General features: G+C 35.0%; 1 protein-coding gene across 1 annotated transcript in view; it reads right to left on the reverse strand.

Annotated features, from left to right (window-relative positions):
• The window catches only part of LOC148953919 (uncharacterized), a 100,246-nt gene that overhangs the window by 70,981 nt on the left and 6,080 nt on the right, over positions 1 to 23,185 (reverse strand). The window contains exons 2-4 of the mRNA XM_089086021.1: positions 7,303 to 7,616; positions 4,787 to 4,917; positions 2,332 to 2,437 (exon numbers count right to left, since the gene is read on the reverse strand). Coding sequence (XP_088942147.1) covers positions 2,332 to 2,437; positions 4,787 to 4,917; positions 7,303 to 7,616 — 551 coding nt within the window. The remainder of the gene's footprint in view (positions 1 to 2,331; positions 2,438 to 4,786; positions 4,918 to 7,302; positions 7,617 to 23,185) is intronic.

Genomic DNA, 23,185 nt, shown 5'->3' on the forward strand with positions numbered 1-23,185 from the left:
ATTATCAGCTATTTAGCGTTAGGCGTTGGTCAGCAAATTATTTCATTTTAATTTCATATTTCGGGGTTATCATTGAAAAATACAACAAACAACATATAACTGGATTATCATGTTCAATTTTATTTAGTGTTGCAAAGTTGTTTCACAACATTAATAGTAACCATAATCCGATATTGAAGCAGTTGTATCAGAACACTTAATCGAAACACTGCACACTATGGTCAATTTTGTCAATCCAATCATGTCACGTGCCCTGAATCTGAATTCGTTCAACTGGTTTGCCAAGAACATATTTTGGAACTTGGAACACGCAACCTCGATTTTTCTTACCTAAGTCAGGAGACAGTGTTGCGAGAAACATTTGAAGAGGTTATTTAAGATTGAACATGATATCTGTGTTGAACTTGCTTACACAACACTGCCTTTCTGAATATTGATGAATAAAATGAAATGAAAGTCGACAAATTAAGGAAGTGAAACAGTTAAAATATTCACCTTAATAAAAGCCCAAATTTTTCATCTCTACATCCAAAAACCTTTATCAACGCACCAATATTAAGAAAACAAGCTTACATAACGAAACAGTAACAGATTCCAAAAAAAAAGAAATCTTCGATTGATCTGTTACCATAATATGCGCCATAATATTATGTTTGGTCTTATTAATGTAATAATAATATCTAATTATACAGAGGAGTGTTGCAACATTGTATAGAAACCATAGAAATAAAGAAAAATGTATCTATAAGAGAATTAGCGTAAGAATGGATTGATGAAATTGTAGATTAAACCTTTTACATAATTGTTGAATTAAAAATACCAAGCTAGAGCCTCGTATAATTCTGACAGTATAAGAAGACAATGAAATTTAAGAGAGTAAATGAGAAAAACACTGCACCAGCTTTAAATCCTTTGTCTAAAAATATATTAATTAAATTAGTCAAAAGTATCAATGCATCCTCCGTCTTCTTATTCTTTCGGAACCCAAACTGATTAATAAACAAAATTAAATTTCTATATTCGATAATTATTTAAACTTCGATAATTAAACAAATTAAACTTATAAAGAAAATGGGTTAACCGAGCACCTAAACGTTTTTCGACAAGATGTGAAATAGCGGGCAAAACTCATATTGGGAAATAATTACTAAGGTCATTAGTGCCACCTGCCTTAGTGAACCAGTGTCATACATTTTTAAACAATCTGAAAATTTGCCCTGTCGGAAACAATCATTAATTAATGATACTAAGACACTATATTTAGAAGGAAAAATACAAAGGAAGAATTTTTAGGCTCCCCAGGTCGCTACCGAAAGTTTTTGATGGTGTACATGGTCTCGCCAAGCTCGTCCACGGTAATCTTCTTTAGATGTAACGATACATGATTAGGGGGTGGCAAAGCTGATCCAAATGAGGGATCATATGGAAACGGGGAAATCCTATCGGCTACTAATGAAAGTATTGAAAAAAAATGATTTTGACACTCATTTCAATTTCAATCTTCTTCGAGTTCAACTTCAACTTAGTTTCTATTTGCTAATTTTTAATTATATAATTTTAATTAATTTCTAATCAACAAGCGACTATAGTGAAATCGAGTACAATATTTGAAGAACCAATATGAGCTTGTACAAAATCTGAATTTGTCACTTATATCCTTTCGGTATTACATCGTCAATACAAGCTGCAAATTTCAAACTGATTTGCATTCATACACAAAATTAGCTGAAATGACTCGTGTTTGGTAGACTTAGCTGCTGATGCAGGAAAAGATACTGGCAGAGCTAAGGTTCAGCAGAGTCAACAAGGCACTGACTGTATGCCTTTTCAAATAGCTTACTCCCCACCCCCCTAATGAAGGTTTTTCATGAACACTTGTCCCATAATGAAACAACATTTGTTTGTGAAGTTGTAAGGTATTCTGGGTGGGCACTTTGTAAAAAAATAAAGTACGGTATATATATAAACTAAACACGGAGAAACTAGATCACTTTGATCACTAGATCACTACTGTATTTAGGAAAATCTCTCTGGGCGTTTCATTTTATAAAATCCTTCAATTAAGCAGAACACATTAGATCTGAGTTTAAACTACTTAAAATCTTCCAGGTTCGACGAGAGTTTAGATTCACAGAGGTAACAACCAAAGGAAACATCCCTTGACTTCAACTGACGACCGATTTCAATCTCAGGTTCACATAGGAGAATTTCATTATCCTAGCAGCATTTCAGAATTTGTCTATTTAGCTGGTGTGAAGAATGATGTTTAAAATGTAGACATTAAGGTACGTTTCTAACCACAAGACAAAAGTAAAACAACATATCAAATACCCGTTCGTAGATCAGGAAGACTACTGTGACTTCAGGCTTTTCATTGTCGATTTCTTTCAAGAATTGGTCGGTTGTTTCGACTTCAATCAACTCACCAAACGAATACCTATAAAAACCATCAGATTAAATGGTACACCCCCAGACTTTCTAAATTCTAAAAAAATCCGCCACTATTTCAACAAACAAAATTGCATATTTACGGAAATTTGACAGCACGTCTAGATTATTAGGTATCTGTCCATTTTCCATAAGCTATTATCCAATTTTGAAAGCTTCTTGTCTTTCCTGACCCGGTTCAACTATTAAAACGGAGAAAGCAGAACAGAGACACAATAAAACATTTATTTATAACAAAGTATACCTATTCAGAAAAGTAACAAGAGTAAATATCTCCAACATACTTCAAGAACCTCCAAAAAAATATAAACAAAAAGAACACGAAAATCCACTAGAAACAAAAAGTTCCACTAGAAACAAAAACTCTTAATCAGTTGAAAAAGCATTAAAACAAAAATTCCCAAAACATATTTACCAACAACAATACCAGTTCGAGACTTGGTTCTTAATCCCGTAAGGTTGGATATTTGCGAAGATAAAGCGCCACATAAATTATGTGGGTGGTCCCTCTTGGATGTCTAGAAAATAGCCGTGTTTTAGTGGTTCAAGATTCAAAAAGAGTTTCTGTATTTGCTTAGTTTCGTTCTTAACGTCTCTTGAAAATAATATAAACGCCTTCAAACAGAGGGCTTTATGAAAACAATGTAAAAAATATATTTAATCAGAAATCGATCAAATTATTTACGTTATTATTTATATTCTTCTGGCGACGACCAAGCCATGAAGGCTAGTACTAATCAAATATTTCAACGAATATGGAAATACACCAAATTGCATAGTTCTTACACACAAGATCAGTTTCGGCAATGTTAAACAATGATTAGCCCAATGTTTCAGCAATGATATTTGAGCCCAAAACCAAAGGGCACATCTGAGGTATTAGTATCTTATGTGAAAAGAAACAAACTAGTCTTTAAGGCTTTGGCAATAGCAGTTTTTTTTAGATTTATCCGAAGAAAAATATTTAAGGGCTAAAGTGAAAAGCTGTGTAAAGTGGTATTGAAATTTAAATGAGGTAATGTTTGAGTATCGCCATCTACGTTGTCTTACAACGGTTGCGATAACTGGCTGGCCTGTGCGGGTACAGATCTCGTCGTTGCTGACACTGTCTTTCCAACTGATTCTAAGGATTTGGCGATGGCAGTTATTTTCGAAGGCGGTAAGGCGTTTCTCCTGTTCCGCAGTTAGCTTAAGACATTCCATAGCGTACATCAGGACAGACAGTACATTCCTCTGGAACAACCTGATTTTAAACTTCAGCGAGTATACGGTGGATTTCCAGATTGGTAGAAGTCTCTGAAATGATGCGTTGGCCAAGGCTATCCTGGTAGGCAATTCTTTTTCAGAGTCGCCACTGGAAGTGACTGTACTCCCTAAGTGCTTGAAGTCTGTCACCTGATCGATATCCTCACCTCCTAGTTGAATTCCCATGGGTTAACTATTGATTGACATAGCTTTTGTCTTTGGGGCGTTGATGTATAGTCCGAATTGTTCAGCTTTCTCTGCGAGTTTGTACAGAAATTCCTGAAGCTTCTGCTTGTCGGCTTCTATGATGCCCATGCCCAATATCGTCGGCGAAGTCGACGTCCTGAAAAAGTTTTCCTACAATCCGGATTCCATACCCATTTATCTGTCTAAAGATGTAGTCTACAACTAGGACGAAGAGAGGTGAAAGGACACAGCCTTGCTTGACGCCAGTCATCACCTTGAAGAAGCATTCCGTCTCCTCGTACATAGCAACTATTATACAGATTAGCTTCTCGGAAATCCTGTAAAACCGCAATGATTTCCACAGGGTTTGACGATCTACTGAATCAAACACCTTTTCGAAGTCCACGAAAAGTATATACAAGCGCTGTCTCTATTCGTTAGATTCCTCCAGCATGGTGCGTAGAGTTAAAATAAGATCGGCACAAGATCGTTTTGGTTGAAATCCATTCTGTTTTTCACGTAAGTGAGGATCAAGGGCTGTTCGGAGTCTTCCTAATATCATCGTCGAGAAGAGCTTCGCAGGGATCGAGAGAAGATTGATTCCTCTATAGCTGCCGCATTCTTTCATCTCCTTTCTTGAAGAGTTTGACTGAGGTTCTTCTTCTCCAGTCTTTGGGGAACTTTTCGGTCTGCCAGAGGAGCGAGGAGAAGGATAGCAAGATGGCCAGGGTTTGACGCAGGCTGAACTTGATCATTTCAGCTGAAACGCGGTCTTTCCAGGGGCTCTTTCATTCTTAATAAATTAGAATTCATTATAGCCCCTTACTCTAAAATTTTCTTTTTACGTAAAGTTATCTTTTCAGTAGCTAAACTATAAAAAAATAGCAAAATGTATAACAAAATAAACCTTGATTTCGCTTCTATGAATTCTTTCAACTTCAATTTAGTGTACTCCCTTAAAAATTCGTCATCTTCTTCAAGAAGTTCTGCAAACATATCATCTTTTTCTTGTGCCGCTTTGGCTGCCTCCACTTCTGCCTAAAAGATAGATATCATGAAAACTAACCAAACCTCGGCCTGATAGGGGGAAGGAGTGAAAGTCTAGCGTCTCTCTTTTTTATAGAATAAATCAAGCGAAAAGGTCATAACAAGACTCGATAGAGTCAACAATTACATCAGTGCGGATGTGAAAAGAGCAAATCTGCTTTTTAAACAATTAAACTACAAAAAATAGTAGTCTTACTTTAATGTTTCAAACAATTTATAATAGGATAATGGCTTGCTGGAAGAAGGAGGAATGTTTCTGCTCCCTAGACCTTCTCCTAGGTGTTTACGTCTAAATTCTGTTCCAGAAGTATATATTTTGACAGATGAGCCTGGTAGCTAGCAGGGATACGCAATTCAAGTTTTGTTTGGTCAATTGGTCAATTTAGCGATTAAACCTATAAACACTAGTAATAAAGATTCAATTCTTGGCTACTTTTAAGTTTGTTTTTTGTCCAGCAGCTGTAATGTGATTGCAGCCATTTTCAGTTAAATTGTATTTGTATCTCAATGAGAAAAGCTCAGAGAAATAAAAACAAAATCAGACATTACAGTTAGAAATTACACTTCAAGATAAAATTCAAAAAGCTTCTCGATGTTGCTGATCTTGCCTGTCCGTAGCGGACATAAAACCAAATTTTCCGTGCTCACAAATATATCTGAAGGAAAAAATAGTTACATCAAATAGGAAAAGATGCCAACTCCTAATCAAAAACATAACCAAGGCATATTTTTTTAAATGTGTAAAGCATGAATTTTTGTAGCATAAAACAGATCTCATACATGGTAAGCTCATCAAAGACTATTGATCATCAGGGAAAAAATCTATCTGTCTTGGATGAAAAGAAGATTTTCTTGCCGGGTGCCAACTTTCTAACATGACTACTTAAAAAGGATCAAAGGGAAAGCTTCACTATCTTTGTTAATTGGCCCAAGTGATCGTTGCACATCTTTTGATTGTAGCACAATATGGATTAGAAAGTGGTGCCTGCCTGCTTACCTACTAGAGCGGAACTTTCCATTCGAAAGCAGAAACACGGATCAATAGAACAAAAGCTTACAAATACATCACAAATACATCAGAAGGAAAAAACAATTACACCAAATAGCAAAAGATGCCAACTCCTAATCGAAAACATGACCAAGGCACAATTTTTTTAAATGTGTAAAGCATGAATTTTTGTAGGATAAAACGGATCCCATACATGGTCAGCTCTTCAAAAGAATAAGGGTACTTGTATGATATACCCCCGACCACTCAAGTTGTTCATTCACTGACGCATTGTAAAACCGATTTTTTTCGTTAGTTTCTTTCAGATTGGCGTGAGCCAAGACAAAGAGAAGTAATAGAATAGATGCAAAATATATAATTTGGGCTATATATTTGCACATTCGGGGGATGGGGGTAAGGTATTTGGACAGTGTGAAGTTAGTAAAAAATTCTTACTACATAATATGCATAATAATTGTACCTAATACATTGGGCATGCAGATCCGCTATACTTTACCCTCCCCCCCCTAATGTGCAAATATAGCCCTAATTTATTTCTAAAGTATTAAATTTTTATCATAATCAGATATATTTCATTAGGATTGAGCGTCAGAGAAACAGGTTCTACTTAAATGAAGAATATTAGGTCGGAGGTATATCATACAAGTACCAGAAAAAGATAATTAAATTCCTAAAATTAGGATGAAGGGTCAATGTAAAATGTTTATGCCAATGTTGATTGGAAAGCTGGAAGGTAAGATGCGAACCCTAATTTTTCCTAAATAAATTTTGTTTACATCATAGGACTTCATATACTTTAATTTTTTCATATTTCTGGGTTATTTAACGAATATAGATACCAATTTATTCCGTAGAGACCAATCATGCGTTTGAACTTTTAGATGCTTGGAGCTAAAAATTTGGCTCAGGATTAGCCATAAACGTATATTGAAATTATGGTTAATTATCTTAGTGATTAGTGGTTAATAAATTTTCTTTAGTGACTTATATCAACCTATTTATCCAATAATTAATAATTTAATATTATTATCCTATTATTTATCAGTCCCTGGATGACTATGGCCCAAGTCTCATGGAGTTTGAAACATTTTTCACATTACACTATTTAACTATAGGCTCAACACCACATTGATTTCACATTATTTTCAGAGTGAAAACAAAATAAATTAATACAGCAATTCAAGACCATTACCAAAACATAATATAATCTTGGTGCATAGTATTTTGTTTTCCAGCAAATATAAAAAAAAATTATTTTGATTTCATCAAATATTTAAAGTGAAACAATAATTAAATCACTTGATACTTCGAAGTTCCACCTATACACATTCAAAACTTTTCGCATAAAAGGCAGACCAAAGACAAACCTCTGTTTGACATGATAAAGTCAACTTTTTTGACAATGCAATCAGCTCCATTTCTTTTTGTTCACGAATTTGTTTGTGATAACTTTTGTAAGCTTTGTAATCTTGAACCACCCCTTTAGGTCCTGTATTTGTTGCTGAGCCACTCCAAGGTAAAGGTGTAGATTTTTCTTGAATAGAGGTAGGTTTGTCAACTAATCCATCTGTTTCACATTCATCACCAGAGTTACATTCTTCATCCTCACTGCTACTACAATAGTATTCAAGTTTTTCACCAAGGAGCTTATCTTCCAATGTTGCCATTCTTATAAAAGGGACTGAAAAAAAAGGAAAGTTAATACAAGCTTTAAGATAATAAAATTTCAAAACAGTGTACATAATATTATTAGTTACATGATTCAAAATATCTTATATTATACAATATAAATTTTGACAGAAGAATCCAAAATTTAAAAACGAGTTTAAACTTCTCATGTAAATACTAGATTACGGTTGTTTACCTCCCCCCCCCCCCCAAAAAAAATGGAATTTCAATAATTTAAAAGCCAACTGGTAGCACAAGTCAAACCTCTGTGACTCATTAGCTTATGCCCTGAAAATCCATAGCATAAGATTAATCCATGAAATTCAACATGCCTATGAACTTGAGTGCAGTTGTTTCAAGCCCCAAACTATTAAAAAAATACAAGATTTTGTATGTTTACACAGTAAGAACTTTAAAGATATATTTTTTGTTGAAGAATAATTGTATCAAGAAGTAAATGTAAAATACTAGAAGACGGTTCATTTACAAAAATTGGACAAAACATATTAACTGCAGATTCCCTTGTCTATTATTTCCATTTGGGATTCGTTGGGATGCTCATTGTCGCATGTCTTCTAGCCAAAGATCTTGTTTGTGCTTCATTTTTGTGCATCATTACATCAGACATTTTCCCATGCCTTTTGTTTTAGCTGTTCGGATTCATTCAAAATCATGTGTAATTTTGCATCACGTCATAGATACTAAAAAAACTTCTTAACCACCTTTTGCCCAGTCGTTATATTTTTAATTTAATTTTTTTGTTTTGTAATTCAGTAACAACCAGAAATTTTTTAATGCCTATGCCCTCTGAAATATCAAAATTACGCATAGGCATAATAATATTTTTTTTTTTTAGTTTCAAGTCATATGGTGGCAAATCCACAATGTAAGTCGAATTAAGTAATTTTGACAGGAATTTAATTCCTCCTTCCTGTTTATCCTTTACACGTGCTGAAATAACACGTTCCTTTTTCAGATGTAATTTCTTAAATATCTCCATTACGCAATAGCATAATTATCCTGTTATTCTTTGTTTTTAAGTCACATTAACGTTTGCGATTCAATTTGATATTTGCTGTGTCTTGTTCCATGCCTTTTTCTTTAGCATTTCAGAATCATTTGTTATATTGCGTAATTTTGCACGTGTCATAAATCCTAAAAATTAATTATTCTTTCCTGTTTATTCTTCACTGAAACACATAAAACTAGCACGTCCCTTCATTCCGTTGTAATTTTGCTTTGTCTTCTAACCACAGATTTCGTTGCGCATATTTTCGTTTGCAATTCAATGTGATTTTAGCTGTTTCTTGTACCATGTCTTTTCCTTTAGCTGTTCGCAGTCATTGGTTCTCTTTCGTAACTTTTGCATGAGTCATTTATACTAAAAACAATACAGCCACCTGTGGGGAGAAAATTATGTAATTTCTACTCTTTGAACGCACATAAATGTGACGTCACTCGCGTAATTTTTTTCTGGCATGAATTCAATTCTTCTTTCCTGTTTATCCTTCAAAGACGCCAAAATAGCTTCCTTCCATTCCAGGGTTGTTAAGAAATACAAAGGTGAATTCATTTTCTCCTTCCTGTGTATTTTTGCAGACGCTAAAATAGCACTTCTTCATTCCAGAGTAAAAATTAGCAATTTCAATCGAATTAAGTAATTTTGGCATGAACTCAATTCCTTCTTCCTGTTTATCCTCCGCAGACTCACGCACACTAGACTAAAAAAACCTAAATGACGCAAAATGTATATAAGGCAGCATCAAACACATGGTAAAAGGGAAGAAAAAGGACTTCATTATGCTCTACTTCAAAACAGTCTTGTACGTAGGATTTTCTCTTCTGAGAGGGTGGGGGGAATGGAAAAAGTTCGATAATTGTGAACATTAAGTGCCCGTAAATACTTAAAATTTAGGATTTCGGGGGGGGGGGGGCTCTCAGGTCTCCCTCCTTTTTGCATATCTCCCTGCTTCAAATTACATTAATTTAAAAGAACAAAAAAAAAACTCAATACTATCCTGTTTTTACATAGTTGATAGTCACTATTTGCTTGAATACAGATCTTCCAAAGTGAAAGTAAGTGTATGGTAGTAATTTCATCTTTGGACAGTTGATAGGAGACTAATTAGTTCATAATTTTGAATTTGCAAATTTTAATCATCAGACAAGGCTTTCACATTTTCCCAATTATTATGATTTGAAGCCCACCTGACTGGAGTTTAATGTCACTTTTTTCAGCAACATTCGTTTTACAATATTTTTTTCCCATGTGACATGGTTACATTATCTGGTAGATCACTCAGTCGACCAGAGTAAGAGCCTACAAAAAATCGACACGAAGAAAGGAACGCATCATTAGACTGTCAAATATGTCTAAAGACATAGTTGCAGGACCGTTCTACTATGCTGAGCAAAACGGCTGTCTCAAAATTTTGACTGGATGCGTTTGGAAAATGAATGGGTTTTAGAGAAGGGCTGCATGCCCTCCAGTCTCTTTCTTCTCTTAAAAACGGCACCAGAACTTTTAATTTTGAATCGAATTAGCTCCTTTAAGAGTTCCAACGATATGTCTAGCTAGCTATTATAGAGTGGTGCTGCCTATGATATTGCTTATATGTTCCTTTAAAAACCTGCATGCATACAGCTTTTTCGTTTAGTTAAAACTCCTAAACGTTCCCTTATAAGTTTCATCTTAATACCCTTAGTGTCATTAGCTACAGCAACTGTAGTGGTAGCATTAAAAGTATAAGTATAGTTCCTTCTGGCTAGTTCAAAGTTCCCCACAACTTAGCCTCAAAGGTCTGTATTAATAATACAGGTTGCTCTTCAGATATTGCTTTGCTACCTTTTTGCAATTCCACATACTCATAGTTTATTTTGATTTAGTCCAGCATCCGCTTAATTATTCCTTAAAAGCTTCAACTTAATGCCCTTAGTTAGCGCAGTAGCAATAGTTGTAGCAGCAGTAGTAGCAGCATGCGCACATCACCTTTAGTTTCTTTAGTATGCCCTTGAATACACGCTGAAATTCTCAGATTAATACATACCATCAACCATGCCAGAAGCATTTCTGATGCATCTGCTTGACAACCTGTGTTAGCATAGTGTGTTTCGAATTAGTTCCATACAGTTTTTATATATCCCAAATTTTTCACCTTAATATCCTTAGTTTTTATAGCAGTAGTAGTAGTAGCAGTAAAATTAATTGTAGTAGGCTAAGCTTTAGTGGCAGCAGTGGTAACAGAAGTAGTAATAATAGTAACAGTAACAGTAGTATGAATAGAAGCAGTAGCATTAGGATGCAAATATTTTCTTTTGATTAGTTCAACATCCCTGTCAACAAACCCTGTTAGTTCCAACTTCAGACCCCAAACTGTTCCTAAGATATTGCTGTTACACCCCTTTGACAACCTATTTACAGAGGGCGTGTTCTGATTCAGTTCATCTTCCCCCTCCCCTCAAAATTCTTGAAAATTTCACCTTTATGCCCTCAGGTGAAGTTGCCACAACAGTCACAGTAGTAATATTGAGACTACTACTCATTGTATTGAAAAGTGCTACTATTACTAGCAGCAGTAGTATTAACCTATTACCTTTTAGTCAGTAGAACATCCCTCTCATCAAGTTCTGGAGGTATCAACATAATACAATTATCCATTGCTATGGCATACCTGATATGTCCTTTTGATAACCTGTTTATTCATATAGCCTACTTCTTGAAATTTTCATCTCAATGCACTTAGCCCTACAAGTAGTTACAATAGAAGTAGTAGCAGTAGTAGTAGTGAAAGTAGTAAATGTGTCAATTCTTGGGATAAGCTATTCTGATAATGTGCATGCATATAGCGTATTTTGATTTAGCTCAAATTTCCCCTTAATGCTGTAAACGAAGTAGTGTGGTAGTAGTAGTGCTGGTAGTTGTAGCAGTATTGGTTGCAGGCAAATATTGCCTTTTTGATCATCTCTATTATTATTTCCTGAATTTTTGAAAATTAATATACTCAGTTATTCCCGTGATGCACCCTTTTGATAATCCATGTACATATAACGTGTTTTGATTTAGTTCAACACTCCTCTCAACATTCTCTGAAAGTATCACCTGAATACCCTTCGTCTTCTTGGAAATTAATGTTCAAACATGCATACCTTTCTCAATAACATATACTAGGCGTAAACAATGAACGAATTGCCTAACTTACAGCCCTTGTCCTGAGGATTCCGCAGACATAATTACTTCGCGAAAAAATGGGTACACACGGAAGATAGATGCTAAAGGAAACTTGGCAAACGGGTATCAGTCAATAGAGAATTGGATCGCAAAGCGTTGTTTGTCATTGCGTTTACAATATTTGAACTATTTTTTAAAGGGGTTTAAGAGGAAAAAGGTACCTAGGTTAGGTTACATATTTAATATATGTTATGCTTCACCCCCCCCCCCCCTAATGTGCAAAAATATAGCCCAAATTTGTTTCTAAATTATTATATTTTAATACTATTTTGTTTTATTTCATTAGTATTAACCAAACTGGACTTCTCGCGTATGCACCAGCTAATGCAACAGTACCCAAATTTCGCATATATATTTGCATATTAGGGGGGGGGGGGTAAAGCATAGCATATATTAAACACGCAACCTAACCTAGGTACATTTTACCCCCTCAAAACCCCAAAAAACAATAGTTTAAATATTGAAAACGCAATGACAAACCATGGTTTCCAATCCAATATTCTATTGAAAGAAATGCGTTTGACTAGTTTCTTAAGCATCCTCCCTACGACATCTTCCATACGACTACCGTTCCACAAAAACCTTATTTGCCCCAGGCATAACTTACAATCCTTGCAAATGCACTTTGGGGGATTGTGTCCACCCTAAAGACATTGTTATATGATTTTTGGACTATTGGTAACAAAATGGCTATCTCACAATTTCAATTGAATGCATTTTAGGAAAAGAGGATATCAGGGAGGGGGGCTAGTTGCTCTCCATCCTATTAGATTCTTAAAAATGGGAACTAGAATCATACATTTCTAATCAAACGAGCCTCTTCTAAAGTTCACACGACCACCCCTTCCATAAAAACCTTATATGTCCCTGAGGCATAACTTACAACCCTTGAGGTATAACCCAGGCCCTGAGGCACTGGGTTATGACCAAACAACATTGAACTTTTGACCCCCCCCCCCCTCATTGTCCCCAAGAATATCATGCAAAACATCATCTAGCATAACATTTTCATGGCCAATATAATGCTGTTTTTTCTAAAATCATTTTCAGATATAGAGCACTCTTTTGGTGTTTTCTGTCTTCTTCAATCAGAGAAGAAAAGTTTTTAATTTTAGTTGGTCTATGATAATTATCTTTTTGTAATTTTCACTCTCAAGCACTGGGTTCAACCTAGGCAACTTTAAAATGTATCCTTTCAAAGTCTTGAATGCAAGATTTGTCCCTTTATCTACAAGGAGCTTAATATGTAGAACATATTTTTTTTAAAAACGCCTCTCTGTTTAATCCTTCCTTGCCTCTCAACACCAACAGGTGGCAGTAGCAAGGTTTCTTTTTTCATGTTGATAGCTCCCTTCAGAAAAAGTCCAATGACTGTATTTCAGAGAAAACTGAAAAAAAAACATCCCATGATCAGAAAGGTTAGGTGGAAATTCCAAATTAGATAAATTAAGACATCAGTGGGCAATAGACCTAGAAAACTAACTGCTAATACCCGCCATGCAAAAAGTAGGGTATAAAAGTAGCAGTGCTACTTGGCAGTTTTCAAATTTGTTAGCAGATTTTGTCTGAAAATACCATTTATACATATCAAAATAACTTTTGCTCAAAGAAAAGCTGTCAAAACATAAGTTGTGCACCTCTGTGCAAAAAGTGGGTAGCATAGTAGCAATACTACTTGGCGGTTTTATGGCCTAGTACAATTTGTTGGCAGATGTGTATGAAAATACCATCACTTCCACTATCCCCAAATTTCTGGGAACTTTCCCCAAAATCTGTCTTCTCAACAAAAATTAGTTCCCCAAAAATCCCCTTTCATTCAGGGTTGCCACCCTAGTGATTTATCACTAGTGACAATCCAGCCCTATTAACTATCACTTTCACTTAACTTGACATTATTTGTCACTACTTTCCAAATATTTTGTCTCAGTTATTTACTACACATCAAAAACCCGACATAGATCATTGAATTACTGACCTTTCTTCCCATGCTAGTAAAAGCATAATGTTTATAAGACTATACCATTTAATCAAAGATTCTTTTGTGATTTGTGGTAAAGAATTTCATTTGAACATGTTTATGTTCAGTGCAATTCTGAGCATCAACACAAAGAGGGTTATTTTAAACAGCTGGACCGTGAGTTTAAATTTTGTTTTCTTTTGCTATTCTGTTTAGTTTCCAAAGGTATGAAAATATAAGAGAGTTAGATTGAAAAATTATTCGAAAATGAAGCAGGGAAGCATGGCACCTATGCAGAGAGAGGGGGGGATTTTGTGATAGATTTGGAGATATTTTCATTATCAAGCTATAAGTTAGATGAACATACTACTCAAGACCTTTTTTTATGCTCTTTCAAGATGTAACTGTTGTTTTACTCGGAAATTAAATGGACCCTTCAAGATGATACCTGTTTCTCTTATTTCCTCTAGTTTAGTTTTAGTCTTATTTTATTTTACTCTAGGCCTTGGGCATACTATATTAATCTTAAATACATGATAATTGAATACAAGATAGATTAAAGAGTACTTATATATTATGCCACCTATTCTCAAGTTTATACTGTGTAAAACTCGAGAAAAAATTTGTTTTATTTGTCTGTATTTAGAAAGAATTAGCTTATGCTAAGTGGAAAACAAGTGGTGGGCGACAGAATACATTGAAATTATGTAATTTAGGCTATATATTTGCACATTAATTAGGTGTGGGGGTAAGGTCAGGTTAGGTGTGGGGGTTCTGGTGCCCTCTCCCCAGCAATATTGTTGGCAGGCACCCATGCTTGATTGTGGGGTTCAAATGCAGTCTAGGATCTCTTTAAGGTCTAGGAAAGTTTTTAAGCAAGTGAATGAAATTTTACAGAATAGACATTCTGCTCAAATTAAGGCATTGGAATTTTTCTTAAATACCTAGGCCTACCTCCACAACTTCTAATGCTTGAACAATTATTAACCCTGTATGAAGGCTAATCCTGAGATAAAATGAATAGAATAAAAAAAAATGTGGTAGATTTGGAGTTGCCAGTCAAAATTTATTCTAAATATAATCTTACCGTAAAAATTGCAGCCCCTCCCCTCTAACTCTCTTAATGAGACTAAATTAAGCTATAATTATATTCGAATTTGGGAAATAGTTGATTAAAACAGAAGCGTTTTAATCAACTGTTTTTTACAAACAATTTGTTAAACTAAGATATCAGAATCATCCGTTAGGTAAGAAAGGTGGGGGCGTAGCGTGTTTCGTGCGTGGGCAGTTGGTGCCGCGGCTTCTGCAGATTCCCCATATTGATGATGATGATGAAATGATTTGGATTATTATTTGACCAAAAAAGCTACAGATCTGTAACTGGTATTGTTGTTGAAGTGTTTTATTGTTCACCTAGTATGGCATCTTTTCAAAAAAAGGTCTTTTCTGAAAAGTTAGATTTGTGTGTTGATTTTATTACTTCTAAGTACCCAAAGGTTGGAATTTGCATTGCTGGCGATAAGAACAATCTAAGAATTGAAAGTTTCCTCAGAAGTCAAAGACTCAAGCAAATAGTAAAGTTCCTGACTACTAAAGGTAATACTAAACTTGACGTAATTTGCACAAATTTATCAGACTATTACAATGAACCTCAAGACCTACCTCCCCTTGGTGGTAGCTACCACTACATGATAAAGTGGGTTCTGCTGCCTTTTTATAAAGTAAAATGTGTCATTGAGAAAGTTTCCTACCGACCTCTTTCGGACAGGGGTCCCTTAGAATTTGGAAATTGGATTACATCTGAGTCCTGGGATGAGGTAGCAATTTTAGACTCCTCCAATGAAAAAGCTAAATTTTTGCAAGATAAATTAAGAAACAAATATGAAGAATGCTTTCCTGAGAAAACGTTCAAGCGGAACAACACAGATTGTCCTTACATAGCCCAAGAAATTAAAGATTTGATCCAGTATAAAGTTCAACTAAGAAAAGAAGGGAAAATAGGAAATGCAAATATGCTCTGCAACAAAGTACGTAAAGTGACAAGAAAAGCTGCAGCTGAGTATTGCAACAAAAAATTGATAACCTTTTCGAATCAAAGCCTAGCATATGGTATCAGGAAATAAAACGAACTTGTGGAGAATCCCCTAGTGGTGTTGATTTTTGTTAAGATTCTAATAATGAAAAATTGCTAGCCAGTTAAATGGTCATTTGGCCAGAATAATACAGTCTTTGCTACCTCTTGATGTAAATAAAACGAACCAAGAGTACCAGAAAATTCCACGTGATGGTGTACCTTTACGTACTATTTCGGAGGATCAAGATTTTAGTAAAATAAAGAAACTTAAACGGATTAGTATAACTCAAATAGGTATTCTGATTGAACTTATAAAAACATTTCCTGACAAATTGACTAAGCTACTAACACAAATTTTTAATTGCATTTCAACTGTCTTCAGTTTACCCGCATATATGGAAAACGGGGTATGTTACTCCAATACCTAAAAAAGATACTGAACTTAATTTCGATGGTGTGAGGCCAATCACTTTGACCCCCTTGTTCAGCAAAATATACAAAAGTTTTGTAGCAAATGGTTAAAAGCTGAAGTTGAACGCCTCCTTGATCCTCGTCAGTACAGTAACAGAAAGAATACATCAACATCACATTATCTACTCAGTCTGTTACATTTTATTTTTAAGCATGTTGATGAGCCTGGTAAATGGCTAAACTTAATAAAAATTGATTTTCATAAGGGTTTCGATTTTATTGATCATAACATTTTAATTTCTAAGTTTTTAATTGCTTTTAAAGTGAATCCTGCTGTTGTGAAAAGGATTCATACTTTTTTAATAAATAGGTTCCAGATTTTAAAATATAAGAAGTCTTTCTCTAAACCCGAGCCCGTTTTTGTGGTGTACCTCAAGGTACCATTCTGGGTCCTATTCTTTTTCTAGTTATGATCAATGATATTGCTAATGATTGTGAAGACTGCTGGAAATATGTTGACGAGAAAATGAATATAGCAAAGCTAAAGTTTTAATTGATAACGTGAAGACTAAAGCTTCCAGTTCAAATATGACAGTAAATAACACTAAATCTTCGATTTCAATTGTTTCATTTTAAATTCTTCTGAAACAAATTTTCTACCAACTATCTCTGATTCTCCTAACGCAAGGCAGATCAAACTCTTGGGAGTATTACTATCAGTGACTTAAAATGGGAAGCAAGCACATCTAGTCTAGTAAAAAGGGGTAATGCTGGGGTGCAGATGCTCAAGCGGTAAAATTCTACTTTAGTTACTTTTGGCTATCTTGGAACGGGGTTGGGTTAGGAAAATGAAACTTTCAGGGATGGGTCTACATGCTAAGGTATGCCTCGGTAAGGTGCTTTGACGTACCTACCTCCACTCCTCCCCCCCCCTCTATATAATGCAAATTATTGCACCGTACTAGTTGATTTAGATCACATTTAATCCTATATTACTATAATAACTATATATCACCGCTTACCTTACACAACTTCAGCTTTTTACCTTGTTCATTAAAATATATTCCAAAATCCTATTTCCATTTAATAGTCACCCCTTTAACTTATTTACTATCTAGCTGACATTGCTTATGGAACCCTGTTTGTGATGTCACAACTTTGCTTAGCATAACCCCTTAAGGGTAGCATGCAGGTGCCAGGGGGTAGAAGACAACAGAGAAGATGATAATTAATTTAAACTTTATTAATTAGGGAAAGGATTTGACAAAAGATGGACCAGTAAAAAGATCCAAATTGTTTTTAGAGGACAAATTATGTCATGGGAAGATGATTTTATTTTTACAGGTCCATGTGCTCATGAAGTTTCTGTTGAGTTTATTGAATCACTAGCATGGATGTCCTGTAGTTAGATTAGAGGCTTTTGAAATATTTCTAAAGCACCAATAGATAGAGTGCTACAAATATCAGAATCGACTTTAGAGGACAAATTATGTCATGGGAAGAAGTTTTTGAAATCCCCCTTCCCCCCAAACTCAAAATTTTCTAAAATTCTACTTTAGAAGATTTTAAATATTTCTAAAGCACTAATTGATAGAGCACTACAAACATTAGAATTGACTTTAGAGGACAAGTTATGTCATGGGAAGATGTTTATGAAATCCCCCCTCCCACCAAACTCAAAAATTTCTAAAATTCTACTTTAGAAGCTTTTTAAATATTTCTAAAGCACTAATAGATAGAGCACTACAAATATCAGAATCGACTTTAGAGAACAAATAATGTTATAGGAATATGTTTTCGAAATCCCCCTTCCCCCCAAACTCAAAATTTTCCAAAATTCTACTTTACAAGCTTTTTTAAATATTTCTAAAGCACTAAGACATAGAGCGCTGCAAACATCAGAATCGACTTTAGAGGACAAGTTATTTTATGGGAAGATATTTTTGAATACCTACTTTAGAAGTTTTTTTGAAATATTTCTAAAGCACTAAGACATAGAGTGCTACAAACATCAAATTCGACTTTAGAGGACAAGCTATGTCATGGGAAGATGTTTTTGAAATCCCCCTTCTCCCCAAACTCAAAATTTTGTGAAATTCTAGTCGTCTTTTCCATGGGGGGTGGGTGGTTATTTCCCTTGGGGGTAAAGTATTTGGACAGTTTGAAGTCAGAAAATAATTCTTTCTAGGCATAGGGCCACTAAAAAATTACAGAAGAATAGCGAGGTATCCGGAAACGTTGTTAACTAAAAAAAAAAAAAACCACCTAGTATAAAGTAAACATAATCTTTCATTTAAGTTGTTTTTTGAACAAACATTAGTGCCGAACCGGAAGCATTACAGTTTCTACCAAAGTGAAATTTATGCAACCTGTGACTAAACAAGCCAAATCATTGGGTCAACCATGTGGGCCCGACACTAGACAACCAATTCACTGTTATCTTTGTTTGACTATTCACCGCTGTTTAACAATGAAAGAATTATGAAAGCCGCAAATGATATAACAAGTTGTAGCTCCGGTCTATAAATGACGATTATTAAAATATGTCTTGCAATTTTTGTGCAATAAATTTCTGTTGTGGTATTATTCAATTTTCCACTGTTGAGAGAGATTTAGGGTTGTATTATAACTATGGCATGTGATTGAGAAGCAGGAATTGTGATAACTGTGGCCAGATTTGCGTAAGAAATATAGAAATACGTTCCGTTGCCAGAAGTCTAGGTTTATACCTATCCAAGGGGGCCGCGAATATTCTCAGGTAAAGTGTAATTTTTCAAAATCGATTTATGACAAAACATGGATGCATGGTTCACGCCTTGATCTGCTACAAATTTTTCGTTTTTTGATGATTTGGCTTCAAATACCGCCTCCAAGGGAGGAATTCATGATCAACAATCTTACTTGTTGTAAAAAAAAACCTTTGTGGATTGGAGCCAGTTCTGCAGAGAGGTTTGTATGACATATGTTTTTCAAACTCTGCTCCTTTGGGAGGAGAAGGAGTCATTGTTGAGATAGATGAAGCCAAATTTGGGAATAGTAAATATAATTGTGGTCGGATTGTCAAGGGTGTTTGGGTATGTGGTGGAATAGAGCGAGGGACTGGTAATTCATTCATTGTTTCTGTACCGGATAGAAGTAGTGCCACGCTGTTGGGAATTATCCAAAACCGAATCCTGCCAGGGACAACAATTATCAGTGAATGTTGGTGGGCCTACGATTGCCTGGCTAGCAAGGGCTATCAGCATTCATGCATCAACCACAGCATAAATTCTTTTGACCCTGGAACAGATGCTCAAACACATAAGATCAAAAAACACTGGCGTGAAGTTCGAGACAATATACCCAAATATGGCAGAAGAGAAGAACACATGGAAGGATATCTGGCAGAGCACTATTTAAAAAAATAATTCAATCTCCTCGAGAATGCACCATTTCATGAAACATATATCAGAAGTTTATAACCCCAACTAATTTGTTTTTTATAGGCATTATTTACTAATTAATTGTTAAAACGTTGTAACAGAAAATTTGGCAATTTATGGTATCTAGCCCCATTTGTTCTTAAAGCAATTCAAATGTTTTTTTCCAAATAGTTTAGTGCAGCAATCTTCATTCTTGAAGCTATGAGACGCTATTAAAGTGTAAATAGGGAGGGAGAGAGAGGGGGCAGAAGTTCATATTTAACTATAGAATAATTGGTACTTGTGCATTAGAAATAATCCACCACTATACAAGAAAGAAGTTTAGTTTTGTTAATGTTAATGAAATAAAATTAAATTTGATGAATATATAATAGTTTAGAAACTTTTTTTGTATATTTATTGGCCCATTAGGGGGGGGGGGGTAAATCATAGCTTATATTAAAAACGTAACCTAACCCAGGTACCTTTTCCCCTCCCTAAACCCAAATAAACAACAGTTTAAATATTGTAAACGCAATAAGAAATCACGCTTTGCGATCCATTTATCTAACAAATACCCGTTTGTCTGGTTTCCTTGTACAGTCTATAGCGGCGGGTTATTTATAATGCACAAGTACCAAATAATCTATATTTGTTTTGATTATTTTTTGGGGGAAACCCCTTAACATTTTGAGTTGGGTAACCACATAAAACATATTCAAATAGCTTAATCTTATAATATTGAAAAATTTTGCTTTTCTTTTTTATATCCGCAATTTAAAATATGTAAAAAATAGTGGAAATTATATAAAAATTTTCTTTTGAGGGTGGAAAGGTTAGCTGGAAGGAGATTTGATAGCAGCGGGAGGGCGGGGGCAGTGGTCAGCAACCTGCTCGCGGTGCCCCTGCTTATACTAATCTAAGCTGACCATTTCGTTGCAACGTGTTGCACCGGAATCATACTCTAAAATCTGGTTGATAATTTGCCTGTCTAAAAAATTGAGAGGCAAATGTTTCAATGGCTGGGGCACGGGTAAATGGCGGGAGTATACATGACTCTCTTATTGGACACATACTTGTTTGTTAGTTTTTGGAAAGGCATGCCTGCCTATAGTCTCAGGCATGTTGACCAAAAATTCAAAATTGACATAAGACCATTAGATTGCCTGTAATGAGAGGCAAACAAGGCAAGTCTGCCTATGATCTTAAGAAGGTTGACCAAAAATATAGAATTGACATAGGACCATTAATTTGCTTGAAATAACAGGGAAACAATCGTTTAAAGCCATCTTTATCTTTCAAATAGTACCTATTTGTTGCCTAAGCTCAGCCCCACATTTTGAGAAAACATCTTTCCATAACATCATTTGTCCTTTAAAGTCGATTCTGATGTTTGTAGTGCTCTATGTCTTAGCGCTTTAGAAATACTTAAAAAAAGCTTCTAAAGTAGAATTTTGGAAAATTTTGAGTTTAGGGGGGAAGGAGGATTTCAAAAACATCTTCCCATAACACAATTTGTCCTCTAAAGTTGATTCTGATATTTGTAGCGCTCTATCTATTAGTGCTTTAGAAATGTTTAAAAAGCTTCTAAAGTAGAATTTTAGAAATTTTTTAGGTCAGGGGGAGGGAAGATTTCAAAAACACCTTCCCATGACATAACTTGTTCTCTAAAATCGATTCTGATGTTTGTAGCGCTCTATGTCTTAGCACTTTAGAAATATTTAAAAAAGCTTCTAAAGTAGAATTTTTGAATATTTTGAGTTTTGGGCAAAGGGGGATTTCAAAAACATCTTCCCATGACATAACTTGTTCTCTAAATTCGATTCTGATGTTTGTAGCGCTCTATGTCTTAGCACTTTATAAATACTTAAAAAATCTTCTAAACTAGAATTTTGGAAAATTTTGAGTTTGGGGGGAAGGGGGATTTCAAAAATATTTTCCCATAACATAACTTGTCCTCTAAAGTCGATTCTGATGTTTGTTGTCCTCTATGTCTTAGCGTTTAGAAATATTTAAAAAGCTTCTAAAGTAGAATTTTAGAAATTTTTTAGTTTGGGGGGAGGGGGATTTCAAAAACTTCTTTCCATGACATAAAATTGTCATCTAAAGTCAATTTTGATGTTAGAAGCACTCAATCAATTAGTGCTTTAGAAATATTTAAAAAGCTTCTGAAGTAGAATTTTAGAACATTTTGAGTTTGGGGTGAAGGGGGATTTCAAAAACATCTTCCCATAACATAATTTGTCCTCTAAAGTTGATTCTGATGTTTGTAGTGGTGCTCTATCTATTAGTGCTTTAAAAATATTTAAAAAGCTTCTAAAGTAGAACTTTAGAAAATTTTGAGTTTGGGGTGAAGGGGGATTTCAAAAACATCTTCCCATAACATAATTTGTCCTCTAAAATCGATTCTGATGTTTGTAGCGCTCTGTGTCTTAGCTCTGTGACCCCAGCACCACGCCAGCACATCAACCAAACGCTGCCAACAAGAGGCTTGGTTGACCACCGCTGAAGTGTCACAACATCGCCAGCACACTGCACGTGTGCCGCCGCCAGCAGAGGCGGCGGTGTTTGGTTGACTTTGAATTAATTTTGCAGCAATTCTTTATTGCATCAACTGCAAAGTTGAAGCTTTTCTTTTCTTGTATGGTTAAGTATTTCAATTTTCCTGATTAGAAATCAAGCAGGGCTTGCACTATTCCCAAATTTTCGGGGATTTCGCCAAAAATCTATGTGCCACCCCAAAAAAATTTGGTTCCCCAAATCCCCAAAAATCATCCAATCATGTTGCCACCCCTAGTGGTTTATCACTAGTGACCATCCCTGTCAAATATTACTTTGTATACCATAATTCTTCACTACTCTCTTGTTCGTTAATTTTTGTCTCTGGTGTTACTTTGCATATAAACCAGACAGATATAATTGAAATATACACAGTTCTTCATAAGATGGCAAAAGTATCGTCTTTATAAGATTAATTAATAAAAACAAGTTTTTTTTTTAACTGAGAGTAAGGAGCAACATTAAAACTTAAAACAAACAGCAATTATTCTGTATATGAAAGGGACTGTCCCCTCCTCAACGCCTTGCTCTTTATGCTACTTTAGCATAAAGAGTAAGGGGTTGAGGAGGAGACAGCCCCTTTCATATACGGAATAATTATTGTGTGTTTTAAGTTTAACGTCACTCCTTACTTTCAGTTAAAAAAAATTTGTTTTTATTTAATTTCTGAACATTTTTCAACTAATGCTGGTTTGATTTTGGCTCACAGTGCATGAAAAATTAAAACACAATTGGTGTATTAGTTTTGGCAGATTTATTCCAGATATGAAGGGTTGCTCCTCCTCAATACCTTGCTAATTAAACAGCCCCTGTGTTTCAATTTTAGTAAACAGTCAAACTTTAGCGTAGAGAATAAGGTATTGAGGAGGGGCAACCCTTCATATGTGGCATAATTTCTGTTCATTTTTCAAATAATGCCAGTAAATCTGGCTCATCCTCTATGAAATATACC

Source organism: Artemia sp. Qi Xiang Cuo, chromosome 3 (genome assembly GCF_049724085.1).
Source record: "Artemia sp. Qi Xiang Cuo chromosome 3, ASM4972408v1, whole genome shotgun sequence".
Lineage (NCBI taxonomy): Eukaryota > Metazoa > Arthropoda > Branchiopoda > Anostraca > Artemiidae > Artemia > Artemia sp. Qi Xiang Cuo.